At 39.0% G+C, this 20935-nt stretch overlaps 2 protein-coding genes across 2 annotated transcripts; both read right to left on the minus strand.

Annotated features, from left to right (window-relative positions):
- Nucleotides 1–575: 575 nt before the first annotated feature.
- Nucleotides 576–7165, minus strand: LOC116291700 (excitatory amino acid transporter). The gene is made up of 7 exons (XM_031698909.2): nucleotides 6595–7165; nucleotides 5026–5068; nucleotides 4163–4488; nucleotides 3412–3645; nucleotides 2625–2819; nucleotides 2015–2149; nucleotides 576–1505 (listed from the first exon to the last, which is right to left on the minus strand). The coding sequence occupies exons 1-7, from the start codon at nucleotides 7053–7055 to the stop codon at nucleotides 1277–1279; spliced, it is 1623 nt and encodes a 540-aa protein (XP_031554769.1). The 5' UTR covers nucleotides 7056–7165; the 3' UTR covers nucleotides 576–1276.
- A 1726-nt stretch (nucleotides 7166–8891) lies between these two features.
- On the minus strand, nucleotides 8892–20060 carry LOC116291701 (excitatory amino acid transporter 3). The gene is made up of 8 exons (XM_031698911.2): nucleotides 19975–20060; nucleotides 16679–17231; nucleotides 14539–14581; nucleotides 13629–13957; nucleotides 12805–13038; nucleotides 12195–12389; nucleotides 11079–11213; nucleotides 8892–10796 (listed from the first exon to the last, which is right to left on the minus strand). Exons 2-8 carry the CDS (start codon nucleotides 17155–17157, stop codon nucleotides 10613–10615), a joined length of 1599 nt encoding a protein of 532 aa, XP_031554771.2. The 5' UTR covers nucleotides 17158–17231; nucleotides 19975–20060; the 3' UTR covers nucleotides 8892–10612.
- Between the last annotated feature and the right edge of the window lie 875 nt (nucleotides 20061–20935).

Below are 20935 nucleotides of genomic sequence, written 5' to 3' on the forward strand. Positions count from 1 at the left end.
TTACCATCAACAGGCTCTTTGCTTGCTTTCTTTTAACCAGGGTAACTGAGTTTATAAGCAGTTTTCTTTCCATTGAGAAGATCTTTCTAATTATTTCTATTCGACGCTCAAAAGTTTTGGTGACTAATCACCTTCAAACAATCTTTCCAGGTCGGATGCAGCACGTCGGAATGCAGCTCAATTTAATTGGAGGACTTAACAATAGGTTTCCAATACTCCTTTTTACAGTTCCATTCACTGATTACGAATAATAGTTCCTAGCCGAGGCTGGGATTTCCGAGCATAGCAAAACTACAGTTTATCATGCGCGGAAACTCCAGCCTCGGCTAGGAACTATTATTCGTGGTCACTGAATGGAACTGTAAAAAGGAATATTCTCATGATACTCCAAATTGAGCTGCTTTAATGTCACATGTAAGGGTCTATAGGAACTGACCCAAATACAACAATTGTTTGAAGGCAACATAGAGTGTAACTCTAATAACTCCTATTCGTTTTCACCCGTCACTTGATGAAGCTAACTGAAATTTCATTGGCTAGCTTGTTGTCCAGATTTAGTTGCAAATACACGAAGCATGTTTGAACGTAGGTTTAATTTCAGGTAGTACACTTTTCAGTTTCCCAACTTTGGAAGAGTAGTACACGTAAGCTATCAAATGAAGCTGAACACAATATGCCTTTCATTGTTATTTTATAGGAACTACAATTTATATTTAGTGCATTACTACCCAATCTAGAGTACGTGCCAACAAAATGACGTCATTGGGGTTAATTTTCTCACATATCTCAAGAAATAAGCTTTTTAAACAAATTTCATTCATATATATTTATCACTACTAACAGACTATACATTTTAAATTATGAAATGTTTTCGTGACATATACACTTTATTTCACGAAGCTATGTGATACAGCCGGTTCCTTATGTCATTTCCCAGAATACAATTCGGTTTCGGCTTCTATGTTCTATGTTTCCAACCCGACAATGATTTTGCAACTGAGTGTAAAAAGTGAAACGCGCTGAATAACAAACAGGATCATTCTACGAATACCTGCTGGAGGCTATGACACGAAGCTGCAGCTGGGACTGAGCTGAGAAAGAAGAAGGAGAAGATTGAACGAGTTTACGTTGCATGTAAATAAATATTAGCAATGCGGATAGAAGAGGCATCTCGCGCCTCGGAAGGGCGCTCCAGTTAAGAGGTAATCAACGGACTTGCTTATTTATAAATTACACGCATTATTTATACAAAAGACTCCAAATCTTTCATTTTATATTATTGAGGCGTAGGTAATAAAATGCTGTCATACTGCAAAAGGGTGTTTTCGCAAGAAAACTCTTTAAGGCGGTTGTTTTGATCCAGCTTGTCCAATTCAGTTCCTCCAGCTTCGCCATTTTCGACTTTTTCCGCATCAAAGGCCAATAGGTCGTCACGTGACATGTGATTGACAACTCCAGCACCAACAGCGTCTCCCCATACGTTGACCGTTGTACGAAAGCGATCACTGAAAATTTACAGAGTTAGCCAAGCGCTAAATTGCGAAGGGAATATGATTAGCTTGTGGAAACAATAATCTTGCTAAATCTTGCTTCCGAGAGAATAACGGAAATTGACTTTTGGCCTCCATTAAACCACAAGTTCTGATTGGTTGTCCTAACTGAACTTGGCCGCGCAAGTAACGATTTGGGCATGCGCAGTACAATTCACCTTTGACTCGTTTCAAATATTGTCCTGACTGTAAATATTTAATAATTATTGTGTGCAATCAACAATTTAGACATGCGCAGTGCAGACAACTCGTGATTAGCTAATAATAATTTGAGCGTGCACATACATTGGGGCTCGAATTCTCGGAGTTGAAAATCGAGAGACTTTTGGTATGAAAAATGCATGAAAGAAAATAAGAATTATGCAGATATCATTTGGAATCATAGAAAAAATTGCCTTGCGCTTATAAATCGAGATAGTTTGCTCAGTCTCGTCCAATAACTGTTTATAAATTAGGGTACTTACAGAAGCCATTCCACTGGTAAAATAAGCGCCAGATCTTCCACAGGAAGCCCAAGCGACTGCAGCAGGATGACAGGAAAGATAAACCCAGCTGATGGGATTCCTGCGGATCCCACGGAAAGAGCTGTTGCCATGGCACTATATATAATCACAAAATCTATTATTTTCAAAAAATAACTTGACTTTGTTAAGATTAGAAATTACTCTATACTGTTCAATTGAAGATCTAAATTGTTCCTTTTAAAAAAGGAGAACTCGAGTTCAGACGGATGGTGTACTCGTCAAAAAAATTGTGGACTTCGCCGGAAAACGCGTCTAGACCCACCTACCGAAGAGCGGGAACATAGGATTGGCGAAATGCGTAAATTGAAATGGTCTAAGAGAATGAAACTAAAAATTGTTTAAACTAAGTAGAAAAAAGGGAGAAAGAAAGAAACGTTTGCCAAAAATGCTCCACCTACCTGTGCAACTGACATCAGTCTTTGTCGCTAGGAAAATTACAGCGAAAGAAATTCGCACTGTAACACTACTCTTGAAAAATTTGTTTCGCATCGCTGTTGCACTGATACATTTGAGCTATATCAATAAGCGTCAACAACGCCAAAGAACTTACATGTTTATGAAAATGAAGGCAGGCGTGATGGGTACACCGTTGAGTTGGGCGACAAATATGCCAACGTTTGCTTCAAATATGGCTCCACCATCCATATTGACTGTTGCGCCAAGGGGTAGCACAAACTTGGCAATTCTTTCATCAATTTGGTTGTTTTCCATAGCGCAGCGAATAGTCGTTGGCAGGGTTGCCGCACTGGGGATACAAACAAACGAACAAACAGAATTTCGTGAGATCCAGCGGGAATCAAGGATGGTGTATAGTGGTAGCGCACCCAGCTCTCACCTCTGGGGTCTCGGGTTTTATTCTTTAGTAGACTTGGTATCACAAGTGAGCAGTAGGGTTGAATGAATCTACCCCCGGAGGATTATTCATCCGTACGCGAATGTTCAAGGTTTCATCCCTCGTGTCCTGACTTAGATAATGCAGCGCTGAGGTTGTTTCAGGATTCGATATGTGAGTTAGACGTGCCCTGACTTAGGTCAGCCCAGAGGTCGTTTCAGGATTCGATCCAATCTGTGAGTTAGACGTGCCCTGACTTAGGTTAACCCAGAGCTTGTTTCAGGGTTCGATCTTTGAGTTAGACGTGCCCTGACTTAGATCAGCCCAGAGGTTGTTTCAGGGTTCTATCTGTGAGTTAGCCATGCCCTGACTCAGGTCAGCCCAGAGCTTGTTTCAGGACTCAATATAATTGAGGCGCATGGCATATTTTTTTGCGAACCTAAAGATTTAGTTTATTAACCGAACTAAAAAAAACCGAACCAAACCTCAGGATAGGATACCTTACCTGGAACTTATGCCAAATGCTGTCACCAAGGCGTCTGCCATCCCTAACATGAACTTATACGGGTTCTTTCTAGTTAAGAGGAAATACATCAGCGGCAAAACGAGAATTCCATGAATAAGTAACGAGGAGATAACGGACACCATGAACAGACCAATCATCTCTAGCGTAGCCGATATGTCATTAATCTGGGCAACCTTCGAACACACTAGACAGCATATACCAACAGGGGCGAACCTGGGAACGACAATGATGACGTCAAGAAAACACACCCGCAAGGCATGATATCGTCAAGCTAATCTTATGACGTCACGGATAAAATTTTTGCGCAAGCGCTTGCATTTTAGTTTTTAAAATCATTAAATGAAACCGTGAAAATCATATCTGAGATATATTTAAAAAAAGTATAGATATTTGTTTTGGTTTATGGATTTCAAACTAACTGTGAGGTTTGGCAATCATTTTCAACAATCACCATCAAGGCAACGCGCATTTCGAAAACATTTAGCATGAATCATTTCTTTTTGGTGAAAATTGCATACCAACCAAAAAGCATAAGTGATATAATGATGCCTGTGCTGTGCTGTGGTGTGTTGTGCGAGCAGTTCAGTACATAGTGTAGTCGGTTTGTATAAACTACTCTACCCAATCTTGAATAAGATTGTTTGACCTTTCTTGGCTTTGCGATTGGTAAAGGAGGTCAACTTAGCTCGACATGACATGTAATATGCATCATAGTCAACCTCTTACTTACCACATGATCAAAAACACGATTTTCATTGTGGCTTCATTCAGAGCAACGAAAAAGTCCTTGAGTGGCCGTGCTTTCTCCCTTAGACGACTCAGCACGATGCCAAAAACCACGCAGAACAAGGCAATCCCAAGTACGTTGCTACCAGAAACGGTCTTCAAGCCATCTGGGATGGTCTGGCTGGGCGGGTATACCTCGCGCGTCACCATGGTGATATTATGGGTGCCGTTATTGAACACCTTAACAGTGGTACGAGAGCTAGGCGTGACATTATTGGTGGCGTTGTAGGAGTTGTATTTTCCATTAGTAGAGGAGTACTGAGTGACACTCTAGAGAGAGAAGAATACATAGCACACAATATAGCAAAACATTGTAAATGATAGTGGAATATATAGCAAATTGATGAAAAAATACCGGTTATACAATGGATCTGAATTAGGTGAGTTAAATTAATTAATTAACTTTGTTTATAGAGAATAACACTTGACAGTAATTCAACAGATAAACTCGTGGTCCTCTTTTAACGTCTCTAGTTGATTAGGGACGGGACCGCCATTGACGTGGCCATCCGAGCCACGTGAGGGTCTAACCATTTGCAGATGTAATTACAAAGACAGCACCTTCTCCTCAGTTATTTTAAGACCCTGAGTGTTTGTCCGGCCGAGGCTTAAAGCACAATCTCCAGCACAACATACCGACGCTCTTACCAACTGAGCTAACTGAGTGCCAGTTAGTATATACGAGAAAATTCAAGTGGCAAGGGAATATTCCATGGTGAGCCACAAGTGAAAAGTTTCCAAAGAAATTGCATAAACAACAATTTATATTTTTTCAATACTTACGGACAGAAAGTAGAAATATCATACCTTGGAAAAACAGGCAGCGACAAGATTGCTAGGGAAGATACTCCTAGGAAATACAACAAAATATAATATGATGTGATATGAGTTAAGGAAGGAAGGAAGGAAGGAAGGAAGGAAGGAAGGAAGGAAGAGAAGTGTGCCAAAAAATTTTCAACACTACAAGAAGACGACTTTTATGGTCTCAAAACTTGATCCTTAAAACTTGATATCTTGGCCGGGTTGTTCAAGGCTGGATTAGCGCTAATCCAGGATTAACTCTATAGGTCTTATTAAGAGTTAACCCAGGATTAGCACTAATCGCGCTTTGAACAACTGGGCGCTTATCTACTTATGATGATTAAATAATAGGGCATGCCCTCTTGTCTACAAGTACTAGAGCAGTCTTCGATAGGCACTATATTAATTGTATATCATTATCATTATTATGATTACAGTCAAACCAGCTCATGCGTTCCTATAAGTTTCAAAGTTTCAGTTTATTATTCGAAGTTTGATTTCCATCTTGCTTTGAAGCTGACATTAATCCCGACATTAATGAAACGAACGTTGTAAATTTGAATTCTGGGCCGTTCTTCACAGATTCGTGCAAAGCTAAAATTATTTCTACAATTATAGCATTATAGCTACCGTTTTAAAGTTATTTGTGTGGTGTATTGTTTTGTTCAAAAAGTCCTTTCACAAGTGAACATTTTGGTTTTGTTTTTTTTGAGGTAAAGGCCGGGACTGAAATTTACACCGTTCGTTTCATCATAGTCTAATAAACTGAATCTTTGAACCTTGATAGGAACGCATGACCTGGTTTGACTTTAAGATGCATGTATTGTTAATCGAAGTATTATGATCATCCGGGTGGATGTAGTCCTGAGAAGTACTGTTTGATGTGACTGACGTTTCGACAACCTGAGCGGAAGTCATGCCGCCAATTACGCTTCTTCATGTAATTAGGCTATTGTTATCGTGGCAGTATAAATATGACCAATCTGACTTTTATTCTTCACTTGACTCTGAAGATGACTTCCGCTCAGGTTGTCGAAACGTCAGTCACATCAAACAGTCCTTCTCAGGACTACATCCACCCGAATGATCATAATACTTCGATTAACATTCATTCACCTTGGTTCAGACCGTTCTATACAATATGCATGTATTAATCGTCCCTAGCCATGCGTCTTGTTGACATTACGTGATTCCACTCAAGTCGGGAATCCATAGTGAAGAATTCGAGTGTTTTGTCTACAGCACTGGAAGGTCGTCACGCACGCTCACTTTCCTACTTACGGGAGTGGGCGTGAAGTGACTACACTAACAGCGGCTGCAAAGGAGACTATGATGGGAGGAACTTTTGAATTTTATAAATATTCCTACGTTATTAAAGCGATGTTACACGCAACAACTACAAATCTAAAAAATCCGGTTTTTTTTTGTGATCTTGCACCGAACTCTGCTTACCAAATTTCTAACCCCCCCTCCCCTCCAAGAAAATGTGCCCTTGCGTGTTTCTTTACAAAGCCAGACGGCCCTGAGAAAGAATTAAGTGTTTGTAAAATAAATTCAATTCTGAAGCAGTCTTACCTAAAAAGATCCAGGAATGAATCCAATGTTCGGTATTTTACGGCGTTATCGCCATCCTTGGAATCTTTCTTCATTTTACCAGGTCCAATACTCAGTACTAGGATAAGGCCTACGATTGCAGCAAATACCGTCGTGGAAAGATAAAAAACCAGTACTCGACGCCCGATTTTACCCGTTGCTTTTGCATCCAGCGACGCCAAGGCACTGATTAAACTTGCAATAATCAGAGGTAGAACGATCATTTTCAGCATATTCATGAAAAGTTCACCAGGAAAACCGATCAACATCAGCACAGTTTTCCTTTCCTCGGGATTCTCGATGCTGTTGATCGGGCCACTTACGAAAACGCCGATGACAAAGCCGAGGATTGAGCCCAATATTATTAGTGGAAGCAACAAGTCTTTCTTAAGACGGCGCCAAAATGAACTACAGCACGAGATGCACTTTCTACGCCCCTCCATGACTGAAGAATGAATAGCTTCAATACAGTTAAGACAGTTGACTTTACATTCTCTCTATATAATCAAGAGAGCATAGGGATATGGTTGGCCAAATGTTGCAAAATTCAACAGCATGTATATTTATATTCAACAAAATATAATTACATTCAACAATAAAATTGTGTTCAAATTCAACCTTCGTTATTCATATTCAACACTTATATTTGCATTCAACTACAAAATTGTGTTCAAATTCTACCTTCGTTATTTATGTTCAGCACATCATATCTATTCAACTTCAATGATACATATTTCTATTCAAGGCTGCCTTCGTTTATCTATACACATTATATAATTCGGCATGCAACAACAACTTGTATCCAACTTCAACCTTCGATTTATGTTCAAGACCAAGACCTAAATACTCGTTCAAGACTTCTTACGTAAGTTCCCGGACATTGGCGAATATTCATTCAACAAAAATTGCTCTAGCCTCTCCTCCCTTAAATATGCCCGCCATCTTGGATTCTGCACTGAAGGGGTGGTACTCGAACCATCGAGTAGCCAACAAGACATCCTTGAGCTGTCATGAAAGAATGAATAATGTAATCAAGCTCCCCATTTTCGATATCAGTAAAGCCAATTTTCTTCTCAATACCAAGCTCTCGTACTCGTCGCCATAGAGTCCAACGTGACACGAGTAAGAGTCGAGCTATATCTTTCCAAGTGAAGCCTAGCTTTCTGAACTGCAGTAGGGTGTCTTCTTCGATTTTGAACTTAGGTCTCCCTGGTCCAGTATTTTCACATCTCTCGGGTGGCTGAACTGAGTAGACAGCTAAATGTGTACAGTTCGGGGTGCTTCTTAGCTCGAGTTCTTGCAATTTACGACACCATCTGTGAAACAAAATCTTAAGATTCCTAGCAACTTCGCTCATCTCTTCTTTGCGTTCATTTAGGATGGGTAAAATTTGTTCCAAGAACTTCACTGCAACTTCCAATCGATTAATGGTAGATTCAATTAAAGGCTTACTAGTACAGTTTTCCTTCTCCTCGCAATAACTAAGCAATTCTAAAATATCACTAAAGCAATCAATAAACTGTTCCGTCAAATTATCCGCCATTTTGGACGAGTATCGTTCAGGATGGACTGGGTCCGATGACAGCCATCTTGGATTTTACCCAGAAGACAGAGCGGGCCGAGCAAGCGTCAGTTCCACCGAGTACCACCCCTTCAGTGCAGAATCCAAGATGGCGGGCATATTTAAGGGAGGAGAGGCTAGAGCAATTTTTGTTGAATGAATATTCGCCAATGTCCGGGAACTTACGTAAGAAGTCTTGAACGAGTATTTAGGTCTTGATCTTGAACATAAATCGAAGGTTGAAGTTGGATACAAGTTGTTGTTGCATGCCGAATTATATAATGTGTATAGATAAACGAAGGCAGCCTTGAATAGAAATATGTATCATTGAAGTTGAATAGATATGATGTGCTGAACATAAATAACGAAGGTAGAATTTGAACACAATTTTGTAGTTGAATGCAAATATAAGTGTTGAATATGAATAACGAAGGTTGAATTTGAACACAATTTTATTGTTGAATGTAATTATATTTTGTTGAATATAAATATACATGCTGTTGAATTTTGCAACATTTGGCCAACCATATAGGGACGGAACATTAAATTTTTTGAGGGGGGGGGGGTGGGGGTTGGGCAATTTATTTTGTGCCGGAATTTTTTTCTGGCACTTTTCTTATGCACGATTTTTTTTCACTCTTTAAGCGGTGCTCGATTTTTTTGGGGTTTTTTGCCCATCTCCCCCCTCCCCCCCCCCCCCCTGATGTAATTCATACTCCATGCTAATCTAAGCACATGCATATGATTGCTCAAGCATAGTCTAAATGTCATATTAAAGTGTCAAATGAAAGAGGTCTGAGTGAAACAAGAATGTCACAAGAAAATAGTCTCAAAAAATTCCAAAACACTGTCGGTGCTTCTCTGACGAAAAAATCTTGAGTTCCGATATGGATAGATTTTCCTGTATTTGAGTAATCCAAGCCTGTTTTTCATATATATCGAGATGGGCGAACATAGAGATATAAGTGATCTATTATGCATTCTTTTTTTTTTTCCTTCCTTTTTCATGGGGCTGTTGTGGTGACCCAAAATGGAAACAAGAAAACTGGAGTGCAAAAGGGGATCGCCCCCAGTCTCCCTCTAGGCAAACCCAACGACTTCCACGATCTAGAAAAAAAATGAAGTAAAAAAATAAAAAATAAAAGCAAGAAAAGCGAATGAAAACGAGTAGGAATTGGAAATTGTATTTGTTTATTCAGTAACGTAGTTACTTGTGTTTAATTACAATTTACAAAATCTACAAATTTGAAAAAAAAACAAAAAAAAACCAAAAAAACAAAAAAAAAAAACCAACAAACAAACAAAAACAAGAACACTAAATCAAAATAAAAAAGTAAACAAAAACGCAGGTTGACTAGATCAAAAGCATCTCTTTCTCAACCAAAACATTTCATCCAATAAGGTATCCGCAACGTGATACCGTAAACCTAATACACAATGAACTGAATTGAGTCGCTTTCACTTACACTCACTCATATTCCCATAAGTATTGACGTCATGAACAGAGAAGGCACTGGGAACTATATTGAGCCCACAGGCATGCCGCTGACTACTCAGTATTCTATACTCAATGCGGATACATAGTTAAATTTTTTAACGAAATAATTCCTAATGTTTACTTCATTGGAAGTAATACCTTGTCTTATGTCTTGTCTGTAACACAGTGATAACACAGTGATAAGACTCGTTAAACCCCAGGAAATTGATAATACACAATACCCCATAAATACAATTCAAAAAGCGCACTAGAGTGAAGGTACTTACCCGTGAAATAAAAAATACTAGTCAACATGTGATAGTCAAAAAGACACAAAAGAAAACAATGGAATTAGGGTCTACTAATGTATATTAGTCTAATATCTATTGCACGGGTTTAGTGACTTCACTCTAGTCAAAAAGATACAAAAGAAAACAATGGAATTAGGGTCTACTAATGTGTATTCGTCTAACATCTATTTCACGGGTTTTGTGACTTCACAATCTATTATCTTACCTAGATTAAGTATTAAAATATTAATTTATCTTCAGCAAAGAATCTTACTTCTAGAGTTCTCAAAAAAGGTTAAATATCAGCCTAAGACTCTTAGAGATTGAAGAATACGAGTGTTTTTGTATTGATTGCAGGCTCAGGCTTAGCCTCGTTGAAGAGCCAAGATCTTCGCAAACATAAACTTAGTGTCTAAACGATGGAAAAACTCAGTATGAAACGTTACGGAACTGCAAAAGAAACTGTAGCATTGTAATTTCAAGTTGATGTATAAATATTTGCTAAGTAAATCTGGCTTAGAACAGTTTTAAAACTGAGTCACTCACATGAATGTCACCATGACAACGACATGTGCATGCTTGTCTTGCTAACTGTACTACATGATTCTTTGGCTCGGATCCTAAAAAGCTATCTGTGTCGATGATATACATACGTTTGTCTTGTTAAAGTCATTACATGGTCGTCATGACAATGTTTTCCTCTTGGTTATTGTCCAAAAGACCATCTTTGTCAATGACGTAGTCCTGTCCCACCGGATGATGGTCAACCACTGTTAGATCGTCACGTGATAGATGTGCTACAATGCCGGTTCCGATAGAGTCTCCGAGAACGTTCACAGTGGTACGGAAACGATCACTAAACGTAGAAAAAAGTATGGCATCATTTCAGTAATTAAGACCATTCATTATTTGCGTTTATTATTTACAAACACTGTTTGTTCACCATACCTTATATGGTGTTGATTGTACCCAAAAATGTAATCTCCCACTTCTATCTTGTACATTTTTGCCTAGTCCCCCCCCCCCCCCCCCCCCCCACCCAATCTCCCTTCCTTATCTTATATCTTATATCTTTTAACGACGTTTCTCCCACATCTACCAGAAGTTTCATTTTATTGAATAATCTCTTTTTACTTACAGGAACCAATCGACTGCCATGAGAAGCCCAATATTTTCCAATGGGAGGTTGACGGCTTGCAGGACAATAATGGTCATTACGTTTCCTGCTGAAGGTATACCTGCTGCACCTATAGAAACGGCTGTAGCGGTGACACTAAAAGATTTTTAAAAACAAAAACCATTATCTCAGATGACTTAGGACCACAGGGCAGCAAAAGGTCTACACGTTTCCAAAGTGTTCTTGGTTCTCAAAAGCAAAAGGTCCACCCATTTTATTACTTAAGTGTCTTGGGTCTCCCCTGGGGACAGCAAAATGTCTGCCCATCTTCTTGGGTCTATGGAACAGCAAAATGTCTACACATTTCCAAAGTGTTCTTGGTTCTCGAAAGCAAAAGGTCCACCCATTTTATTACTTAAGTGTCTTGGGTCTCCCCTGGAGGCAGCAAAAGGTCTACCCATCTTCTTGGGTCAATAGAACAGCAAAATGTCTACACATTTTCCAAAGTGTTCTTGGTTCTCGAAAGCAAAAGGTCCACCCATTTTATTACTTAAGTGTCTTGGGTCTCCCCTGGGGGTAGCAAAAGGTCTACCCATTTTATTACTTAAGGGTCTTGGGTCTCCACTGGGGGCAGCAAAAGGTCTACCCATTTTATTACTTAAGGGTCTTGGGTCTCCCCTGGGGGTAGCAAAAGGTTCACCCATTTTATTACTTAAGGGTCTTGGGTCTCCCCTGGGGGCAGCAAAAGGTCTACCCATTTTATTACTTAAGGGTCTTGGGCCCCCTGGGGACAGTAAAAGGTCTACCCATCTTCTTGGGACTATGGAACAGCAAAGGTCTACACATCTCCCAAGAGGTCTTGGTTCTCGATAGCAAAAGGTCCACCTATTTCTATTACTCAAGTGTCTTGGGCCCCCTGGGGACAGTAAAAGGTCTACCCATCTTCTTGAGTGTCTTCCGTCCATAGACAGTAAAGGTCAACCCATCCTCTTGGGTTTCTTGGGTCCAGGGGAAAGTAAAAGCTACACACATCTCTTTGGATGTCTTGAGTTCATGGGGACAGCAAAAGATCTACCCATCCCCTTGGGTATCTTGGTACGCTTGGTTTGCAGTATTATTGTAAGGTTTTTTACTTACCATGTTGCTACAAACATTGCAGGCGATAACTCTATATTACTAAGCTGAGCTATGAAAATGGCTGATATGGCCTCGTACAAAGCTCCCCCGTCCATATTAATGGTGGCGCCCAGTGGAAGAACAAACTTGCTGATTCGAGAATCGATCTTGTTATTCTCTTCCACGCAACGGATTGTAGTTGGAAGAGTTGCAGAGCTAAAAAATATATATTATCAGAATGCAGAAATTGAATTTCATTCCCCACTAAGATTTTGGCCCTTGTTTACTTCAATAAGTGAAAGCCTTGTGTTGTCTCTGAAGCCCAGTTATCCTGGTTGTTTGACATTAGTCTTCCGACACAATACATCGTTTTCCTGGTAACTGGAAGTTAGATGGTGACACGGTAACTGGACTTAGAGAGAGAGTTAAATGTTGTCATAGCGACTGAAAGTAGGTCAATGTTGTCCAACGTGGACATTTGAGCCTTCCTTTTTTGCACCTACTACCCATTGCCTAAAAACGTCTATTCAATGACTTGAAGCCATGACAACGTCCGAAGTGCTACCATGGTAACATTATTTTGCGTGACGACACTAATAGTGGCTGCGTAGGAGATTATCCATGTCCATACCTGGAGCTGATTCCGAATGCTGTTAACAAGGCGTCCCTCATGCCAGCGATGAAATGATAAGGATTCTTCCTGGTGACGACCAGGTACATGAGTGGTAGAACTATCATCCCGTGGATGGTCAGCCCGCTGAGTACGGTAACTATGAACAGTGCTAACATGTTAAGAGCCTTAGGAATATCATCCATGGCAGCTACGCGAGTGGCTATAAGACTACAAATACCAATAGGAGCGTACCTGTTGGTTGGAAAGTAATTAAAAACCATCAAATACTTGAATATAATAAAAAAACCTCTGATTTTTGATACCGAACAGGAGCTATTATTAGGGGGAAGAGGGAAAGGGGATGAAGCGACAATCCCTTTCAACGAATCACGTGACTAGTAATCGGCTAGAGATAAGAAGATCGTTTGAAATGAGGTATGGCACCCTGTCCTGTCCAATTAAGAGCCAGCCCCTAATGTCCAGCCTTTGTGCAGACCCAACTTAACTTAACGGGCAGTAAAATTTGGTCTGCACACAGGCTTACTTTAATCGTATTCTGATAGTAACATCTATTTTAAAAAAACTTTCGGGAATCTTCGTTTCTCACTCTCGAAGCAATATAATTTTTAAAATATATTGATGGTTTTTACAACCTTTTCCGATAGGAGAGGTAAAAGACAAGGATGTCTTCGTGGCGGCCATGTTAGTGGTTAAAACAAATGAAGGTAATGAGAACTCTTTTGTCAAATACCTCCAATATGGTGCCATATTAGTGTAGCGTGAAGCGAATAAGAAATGCGGTCCTGTTTTTGGGCGAAGTAAAAAGCATTCCCCTTTCTTACCACATGATAATAAAGACAATTTTCATGACAATGTCATTTAGAATCTTGAAAAAATCTTTCATCACTTGTCCTTTCTCTCCCATTTCCCCCAAAACGTATCCAAATATAATGGAAAAGAAGGCGATTCCAAGTACATTCATTCCCGGTGTCATTCGGGTACCGCTCGGAATGGTCTTAGATGCTGGATAGACAAGACGACTGATGGTCGTGATATTGTGAGTACCATTACTAAATATGGTTATGGTCTCGTTGATTGGTAGTTTGGATACGTCTACCGTGTTGTTGTACTTGTCGTACTTGGCTTGTACTGATGTGTAAGCCGTCTTTTTCTGTCGAAACAAACAGATATTATCAATTTTATCAAACCCCAAAACAACTTTGGGCAGATCAAAGTCAGGGCTCGGCTAACACACAGGTCGAATCCTGAAACAACCTCTGGGCTGATCTATGTCAGGGCATGGCTAACTCACAGATCGAACCCTGAAACAACCTCTGGGCTGATATAAGTCACGGCACGGCTAACTGATTGCTTGAATTGAACAACAATAAGCAACGCCCTACCCCTCCCCCAGTTCAATTTTCCTCCTGTCGTAATGAAGACCCAATATTCCCCTTCACAGTTCCCTGCGCCATCTTGAAAGGTAGCCGTACCTTTGCATCCAAGCGAGACGAACGGTGAGCGTGCAATGATAGAGACCTTCTTTAACACCTTGAACAATTATTCACGTCTCTATCATTGCAAGCTCACCGTTCGTCTTGTTTCCATGCAAAGGTACGGCTACATTTCAAGATGGCGCAGGGAACTGTGAAGGGGGCTATTCGAACCATATATGCTTATGCACGGGTCCATAAAGTTCGACACTATTAATATTTAAGCTAAAGTCGAGGGTCAAAAATACCCAAAATTTACCTGGCGTAATGTAGCCTCGACAAGATTACTTGGAAAGAGACCCCTGGAAATAGGTGAACAAATATCAATACAAAGAAATCTTAAAATAATAATTTTAAAACAGTGAATACTATATAGTTAATCGCCACCTGGCTGGCTAACTTGGTCTCGGAAGGTGCTGTCATTGTAATTTCATCTACAAAAGGTTAGACTTTCACGTGCCTCGGCACATAAGAGAACCACTGAGGACGTAAAGGAAACTTGTCAGTCACGAGTACTCCCCTATAATGGAACTTTGCTTTGTGGGTTAAGTAATTTCCTGCCCCAAGTGGCGAACTTTATATATTATGTCTACCTAAATTGATCTGCCAAGTCAACGCTCAGCAAATACTCTATTTCCTCTGTTTCGCCACCTTGGGGCTTTATCTATTTCAGTGCTTTTGGACTGGGGCGCATTAGAGGGGAGGGCTTATCTGGGGTGTGAGCTTATTAGAGAGTTTTAGATTGACTTTTTTTTCTCCCCGCAAACGGCAAACGTGACCACGTTTTCATAGTTTTCCTGTATTTTACTTTACTATTTACAAACCTTCTCACCAAGCGCAAATATTCTTTTGTTTTTCTACTACTTGCACTTTTTTGCGATTCTTTTTCAGTAATTTAAAAGAATTTTTTACTGGTCAACTGACGTTTCACGTTTGCCGTGAACGTAAATCTAAAACTCTCTATTTACCGTTTTTGTACCTCTTACCTGAGCATCAGGCTCTCTTACTCGCTATCTATATTTTACTTGTTAATTTATCATCTATTTTGTTATTGAAAACTATAAAGTATATATCATGAGTGCAAATAAAGAAACTTTAGGAATCTAATTCAAAACCACCAAATTTTGAAGTCGTGTAAATACGTGCTGTAAATAGAATCTCAGCTTAGAATACATTGTTATGAGAGGACGAGCCATTTGGCTCTTTCTGGAATCTTGTACTTAATTGTGAAAAAAAGGCCGAGGTTGTATTTCGGGTTGTCATGACTTGAAGGTGAAGACCTAAGTAAGGGCAATGGAAGAGTAAGGAATTCCTACTGACGGCCACACAAACTAAGGAAAGTCTAGCAAACCTGTGGCTCTGCCTTAGTTGTACTTAGTTGTAAAAAACAAGGATCAATTATAACAAGTCGATCCGGAGGTCCAGACTGGATCTGTTGCGTACTGTAACATTACACTGCTGTCTGTACCGAGTTTGAGCTGTAAACTGACATACCCCGGCATCCACGTGAACTTGACAAAAATTGCACGACACAAAACAGGGACATACTGGAAGTTATGTAAAATATTCACAAGATATGTTGTGCTACAGTGGTGCACAGTAGCCAACACTCGCTCATTCGTCTTTTTTCTCAGGAAGAGAGGGAGAACTTACGTTGTTTTCATATGAAGTCAAAGCTGCCATTTTGGACAAATTTATGGAAAGATATCATGTCTTTGATATTTTTATTCTCCTGAGATCGAAGAAGAAAAAGCATAGTTTTTTTTCGAGTCCCTAGCCCTTTTTCTTTTTACTTAAATCTTCCCATATCCTCAAAAGGGTTTTGCGAATGTCATTAAATAGAATAACCGATTGTTATAAAATACAGTGAAGATATTGGAGCATCTATCCATTGGATGCATTTTACAAGTTTCTGGATCAGTGACTAAATCCATTCTTTACCACGCAAGAATAAGGGATTATGTAATGTTTAATAAACCCCACCATGTAGAATTAATGAATGAATTAATAGAACTATGATGGATATTTTAAGCTGGCAAGATAGAATATTACATGAACGAATGATGTGTTTTGGAAAAGAAAGAAAAAAGACTACGAACGGCAAATTCTCAGTCGTCTTGGAAGCCGTGAAAAACGAAGGGCGGTGTATAGAATAATTAATCAGGATCTAACAGTTACTTCAGTATTGACCTCAATAATCCTAAAAATCCGGACTTTTCTGAAAACGTTTGGATTAAAAAAACAAGCTAATAAAAGACTTGTCTAAAGATTTTCATAGGAAAGAAATGGCGAAAACAATATATTATATCGATGTAATATTTCCGATTATTATACAACCCGGGTATAAATATCTATCAATATTCAATGATTATCAAACGACAACCAGACGATTTAATTACCTTAATAAGTCTAGAAACGAATCCAGAATCCTATACGGCGTAGAAGTGGTTTTCTCTCCATCAGGTCGGTCTGTTTTCCCTGGTTGAATGATTGAAACTAAAGCCATACCAAGGACAGCAGCAGAAAGGGTTGTCGTCAAGTAAAACAGCATTGCTCTTCGGCCAACTTTTCCCGAAGCTGTAGAATCTAACGCCGCTAAAGCAGTGATCAGACTAGCGACAATTAAGGGCAGAATTACCATTTGTAGCATGCTCATGAGCAACTCACCGGGGAAACCTATGAGCATGATAGTAGTTTGGCGTTCTTCAGGGTCAACGATTGCATTTACAGGAGCGTTTACTAACGCTCCTATCAAAAATCCTAGAGCTGCACCAATGATTATAAGAATTAGGAGTAAATCTTTTTTCATTCGTTGATAGAGTCGACTACAGCTACACCACTTCGCACAAAAGGTTTCATTCTGGAAACTTATCGCCATTCTTGCAACTTTGCTACTAATCTTTCAATTATCTGTGCCAAAAGTTTATGGTGTCCACAAGCGAGTTCATGGAGCTAAATTAATAAACACACAACAAAAGCGTTAATTAAAATGCATGACATTCCATGAATAATAAAGCAATACTCCATTCAGTGACCAAGAATAATAGTTCCTAGCTAGCCGAGACTGGAGCTACCGCGCAAGATAAACTGTAGTTTTGCTATGCGCGGAAACTCCAGCCTCGGCTAGGGAACTATACTAGATAGGTTAAATAGGCGAATTTATTATAACATAATAGAAATTACTATAAAGCAACAATTATAGCCTTCATACGTGTATTCGGGTAAAATGTCTATGTAAATTCTAATACTCGATACCGAATAAAAAAGTCTGTCTGTCTGTCTTTTGCCAACCAGAAATTAGTGCAATCCAACAAAACACATCACACTGGGAGAAAGGCAAGTAAATAAAAATAACATCCACCCAATTAATGTATTTGCATGAAAATTAGGTTATATTCTCCAAAGGAGACAACTTTTTTGTTTTGCCATGCAGTGCCTATGAAAACCTTAATAAACATTCTGGAATAGTGAGTATGATAATGATAATAATGCAGGTTTGTAAGCATTATAAGGGAAATGCTCCCCATTGTGCTTTAAATTACTCTTACAGTGCGGCTCAATTATATAGATGCCAGCAAGTAGTAGACTGCTGGTTGGATTTGTAATGAACGATATCATTATTGGATGAGGTATAGCTTCGGCCAATAATACTTTAATACTTTGACATTACAGTTAAACCACCTTATGCATGAACACGTTGAGGTCAGTTAATGACTATACTTTTGGATTCTTGATTTCAGTATTAGATTCTAACATTCATTATTGAATTTTGTATTCAAAAAATAATAGTTTGAAAATTTGATTAACTTGGCTCGTGGGCTCTTATTTATAGCAGAAACAGAAGATAAGTCATTAATATTACATATTTCTTGCACAAAAAGTTGCTCTTTCATTTCAGTTGCATATATGATTGGCTTTTGTATATGCTAGGCTTTGAAAATTCGTTTTCAATTATAAATGTTCTAATCGAATAATGAAATCAAGAATCCAAAAATAAAGTTATTAATGACCTCTACATGTTCAAGCTCGAGGTGGCTTTACTTTAATAATTCTGGATATTATCAAAACAGGATTCAATAAATGTTTTATTGTTCAATAAATGTAACTGAGCAGTGAATATTTAGCAATTATTCGCCGAAGGCAAAATGAATATCAGGGAATATTTACCAAGACAGCGAGTCTTCATTTAAATCAGATTCCATAAAATGAAATAAAAGATATAACTCTTTATTATTTTTTATTTCATTAATATTTATAGCCTGCCTCACATCCGGAATTTTTTTCATATTATGAAGAAAATTCCAGATGTGACGCAGGCTATAATATTTACTCAATAAACCATGTCATGACACAAAAACAAAAACACACACACACAAAAAAAAACAAGCATTTCCAAATGAGATTACCGTTAAAAAGACATCATTTTCACCACCATTTTGTCCTTGGCCAATAGATGAAAAAATGAGAATAATTTCTCAACCTGCAATAATTATGTGATAGCCCCCCCCTCCCCCTCCCCCCCCCCCACCCCACCCCACCCACCAACTTAGGGTTCGTGCTCAGGTAATCACTTAAAATTCAAGGACTATTCGAGGAGTATACAAGGACCCAACAATATATTTTCAAGGAGTAGGTTCAGCTAACTATGCCAAGGTTTTACACAGTGGTTGCACATGGCGACACATGGCAGACTTTCTCAGATTGTCCAATCTTTCTGACTATATCATTTTCAGAACCATGCAAGTATCATCAAAGCATAAATTCAAGGAGTTTTCAAGGAGATTAATTAGGAGTGGCACATTCCCTGATAACATAACCCTCCTACAATGTTGCTGCCCCCCCCCCCCCCCCCCATGTGCTAATAAATGAAAGCCTCCTCACTGATCATGAATCTCTCTAATTTCTCATCCTCTGTTGACACACAACATGTTATCTTCATCTAATTGTTATGCAACAAAACTGCATATGTAAGTTGAGCTTTTTGATGTGTTGTTTTCTTCCATGGCATTTCCTCCCTCTGTTTTGAAGCATTTGAAACCAGTGTTCATATGGAATTTGTTCACCCAAAACGAGTATAAAATGCCATAAGCATTATCTTACAAGCTTATCTCTCACCCTTGTATAAACTAAAACTGCATTTGATATAAACTAAAGCACTAAATTTTCAAGGTATTTCTGAAAGAGAAAGCGATCGAAAAACAAGGTCTTGGATGTGGGCATTCAACATAAATGGGCATGAACGTTAATGAATGGTAATCCATTTGATAAGCAAAACGTAATTCTCATAATTCGTACGTTAATAACTAAATCGAATGCACATCTTTCTTGAATCAAATGCGAATATAAACTATGTAACTTTGCCTACGGCGTTTTGAATCGAACAAGTGACGATTACCTGTAAATTATATAAGCCTACTTTACATGACTGATTTAAAACGGTCGACTACCAATATCTAAGCCTCCATTATTCTCCTACGAAAAGGAAAAGAAAGCTCCTAGGAGAAGTTTCTCTCAAACTTCTAATTACATAATATTACTAAACAGAGGATAACTGGATCAAAGATCAGGCACGTAAGCTAAAATGTACTAAAAAAATGTACTCAACGACCAGCAAAACATTATGTGAACTGCAATCAAAACTAATGCAAGTAAATTTGATATTCAAGCTGTAATATTTACTCTTTCCTGTTCTTACCTGTTTGAAAGCTGTCAAGATTAATAATTTCACACACTGAGTTTGAATAGAAGCCTGTAGCGAAACCGACTAATGAGATGATGGAATCTTTGCGGGATTATTTGCATAACGTTCAGGGCGGCAGATAGGGTTGTGACACGTGACGCGTGAATGTAGTGCGTAATGACAGGCCCCGGTATGAGTAATGACACCAATCTCGTATACTGCGTATTTGGTCAGTACGGTGAAAGACGCTTGGCAATGAATGCATTCCAGTACGTTTTCTAAGAATTTTTAAAAGTTTGTTTTCTCCATCATACGTGACGTGTGAATTAATGTAAAATAACGAGTGAAACGTGATGTCTACTCCAATCCCACTCCCATCCCTGAGCCACCTTGTAGTGTAAAAAAAATAAGGGAATATTTACAAAATAACATTGTAAGTTCTGCTTATTTTTGTTCAAAATAAAGTGAAACAGCACAAAGCTAGCACAGTTGAACCCCCTCCCCCCCATTGGCTCGTTGTGGCCTTTTCGTGACATTGACAAAGATCAGTGAGTCTCGAGTGATTAAAAACACAAACCATCCTTCAATGACCTTAGCATATAATTGACTGACCCTATGACCACTAGCTATCAGCGCCGACCAAATTTTCCAGTACTAAGTCAACAGTTTACACGCAAAAAAAAACCGAGTTTAGTTGCTTCAACTCCGGAAATGACACCTTTGATAAGCGACCTAAAAAGATGGCTTAAGTTGGACTATTGCCGGCCGTGACCAATCAGAGCTCACCATTCGACAATTTGCTGTCAAAATGTTTATCTAGACTAACTTGAAAAGCACCAGAGGGAAGAACGTGGGCTCTGTCTCTTGGTCTATCCTAATTATTTCTCCCGGGGGGAGTACTCCGCCAGAATTTGGGTAGGGGTGTTCGCTGGGATTCTGAAAGGGGTACCCTGTTTATGACAAAAAAAAATCGTAT

This window comes from Actinia tenebrosa, unplaced genomic scaffold (genome assembly GCF_029948245.1).
Source record: "Actinia tenebrosa isolate PJP-AT-01 unplaced genomic scaffold, QUT_ActTen_1.0 PGA_scaffold0__85_contigs__length_37466705, whole genome shotgun sequence".
Lineage (NCBI taxonomy): Eukaryota > Metazoa > Cnidaria > Anthozoa > Actiniaria > Actiniidae > Actinia > Actinia tenebrosa.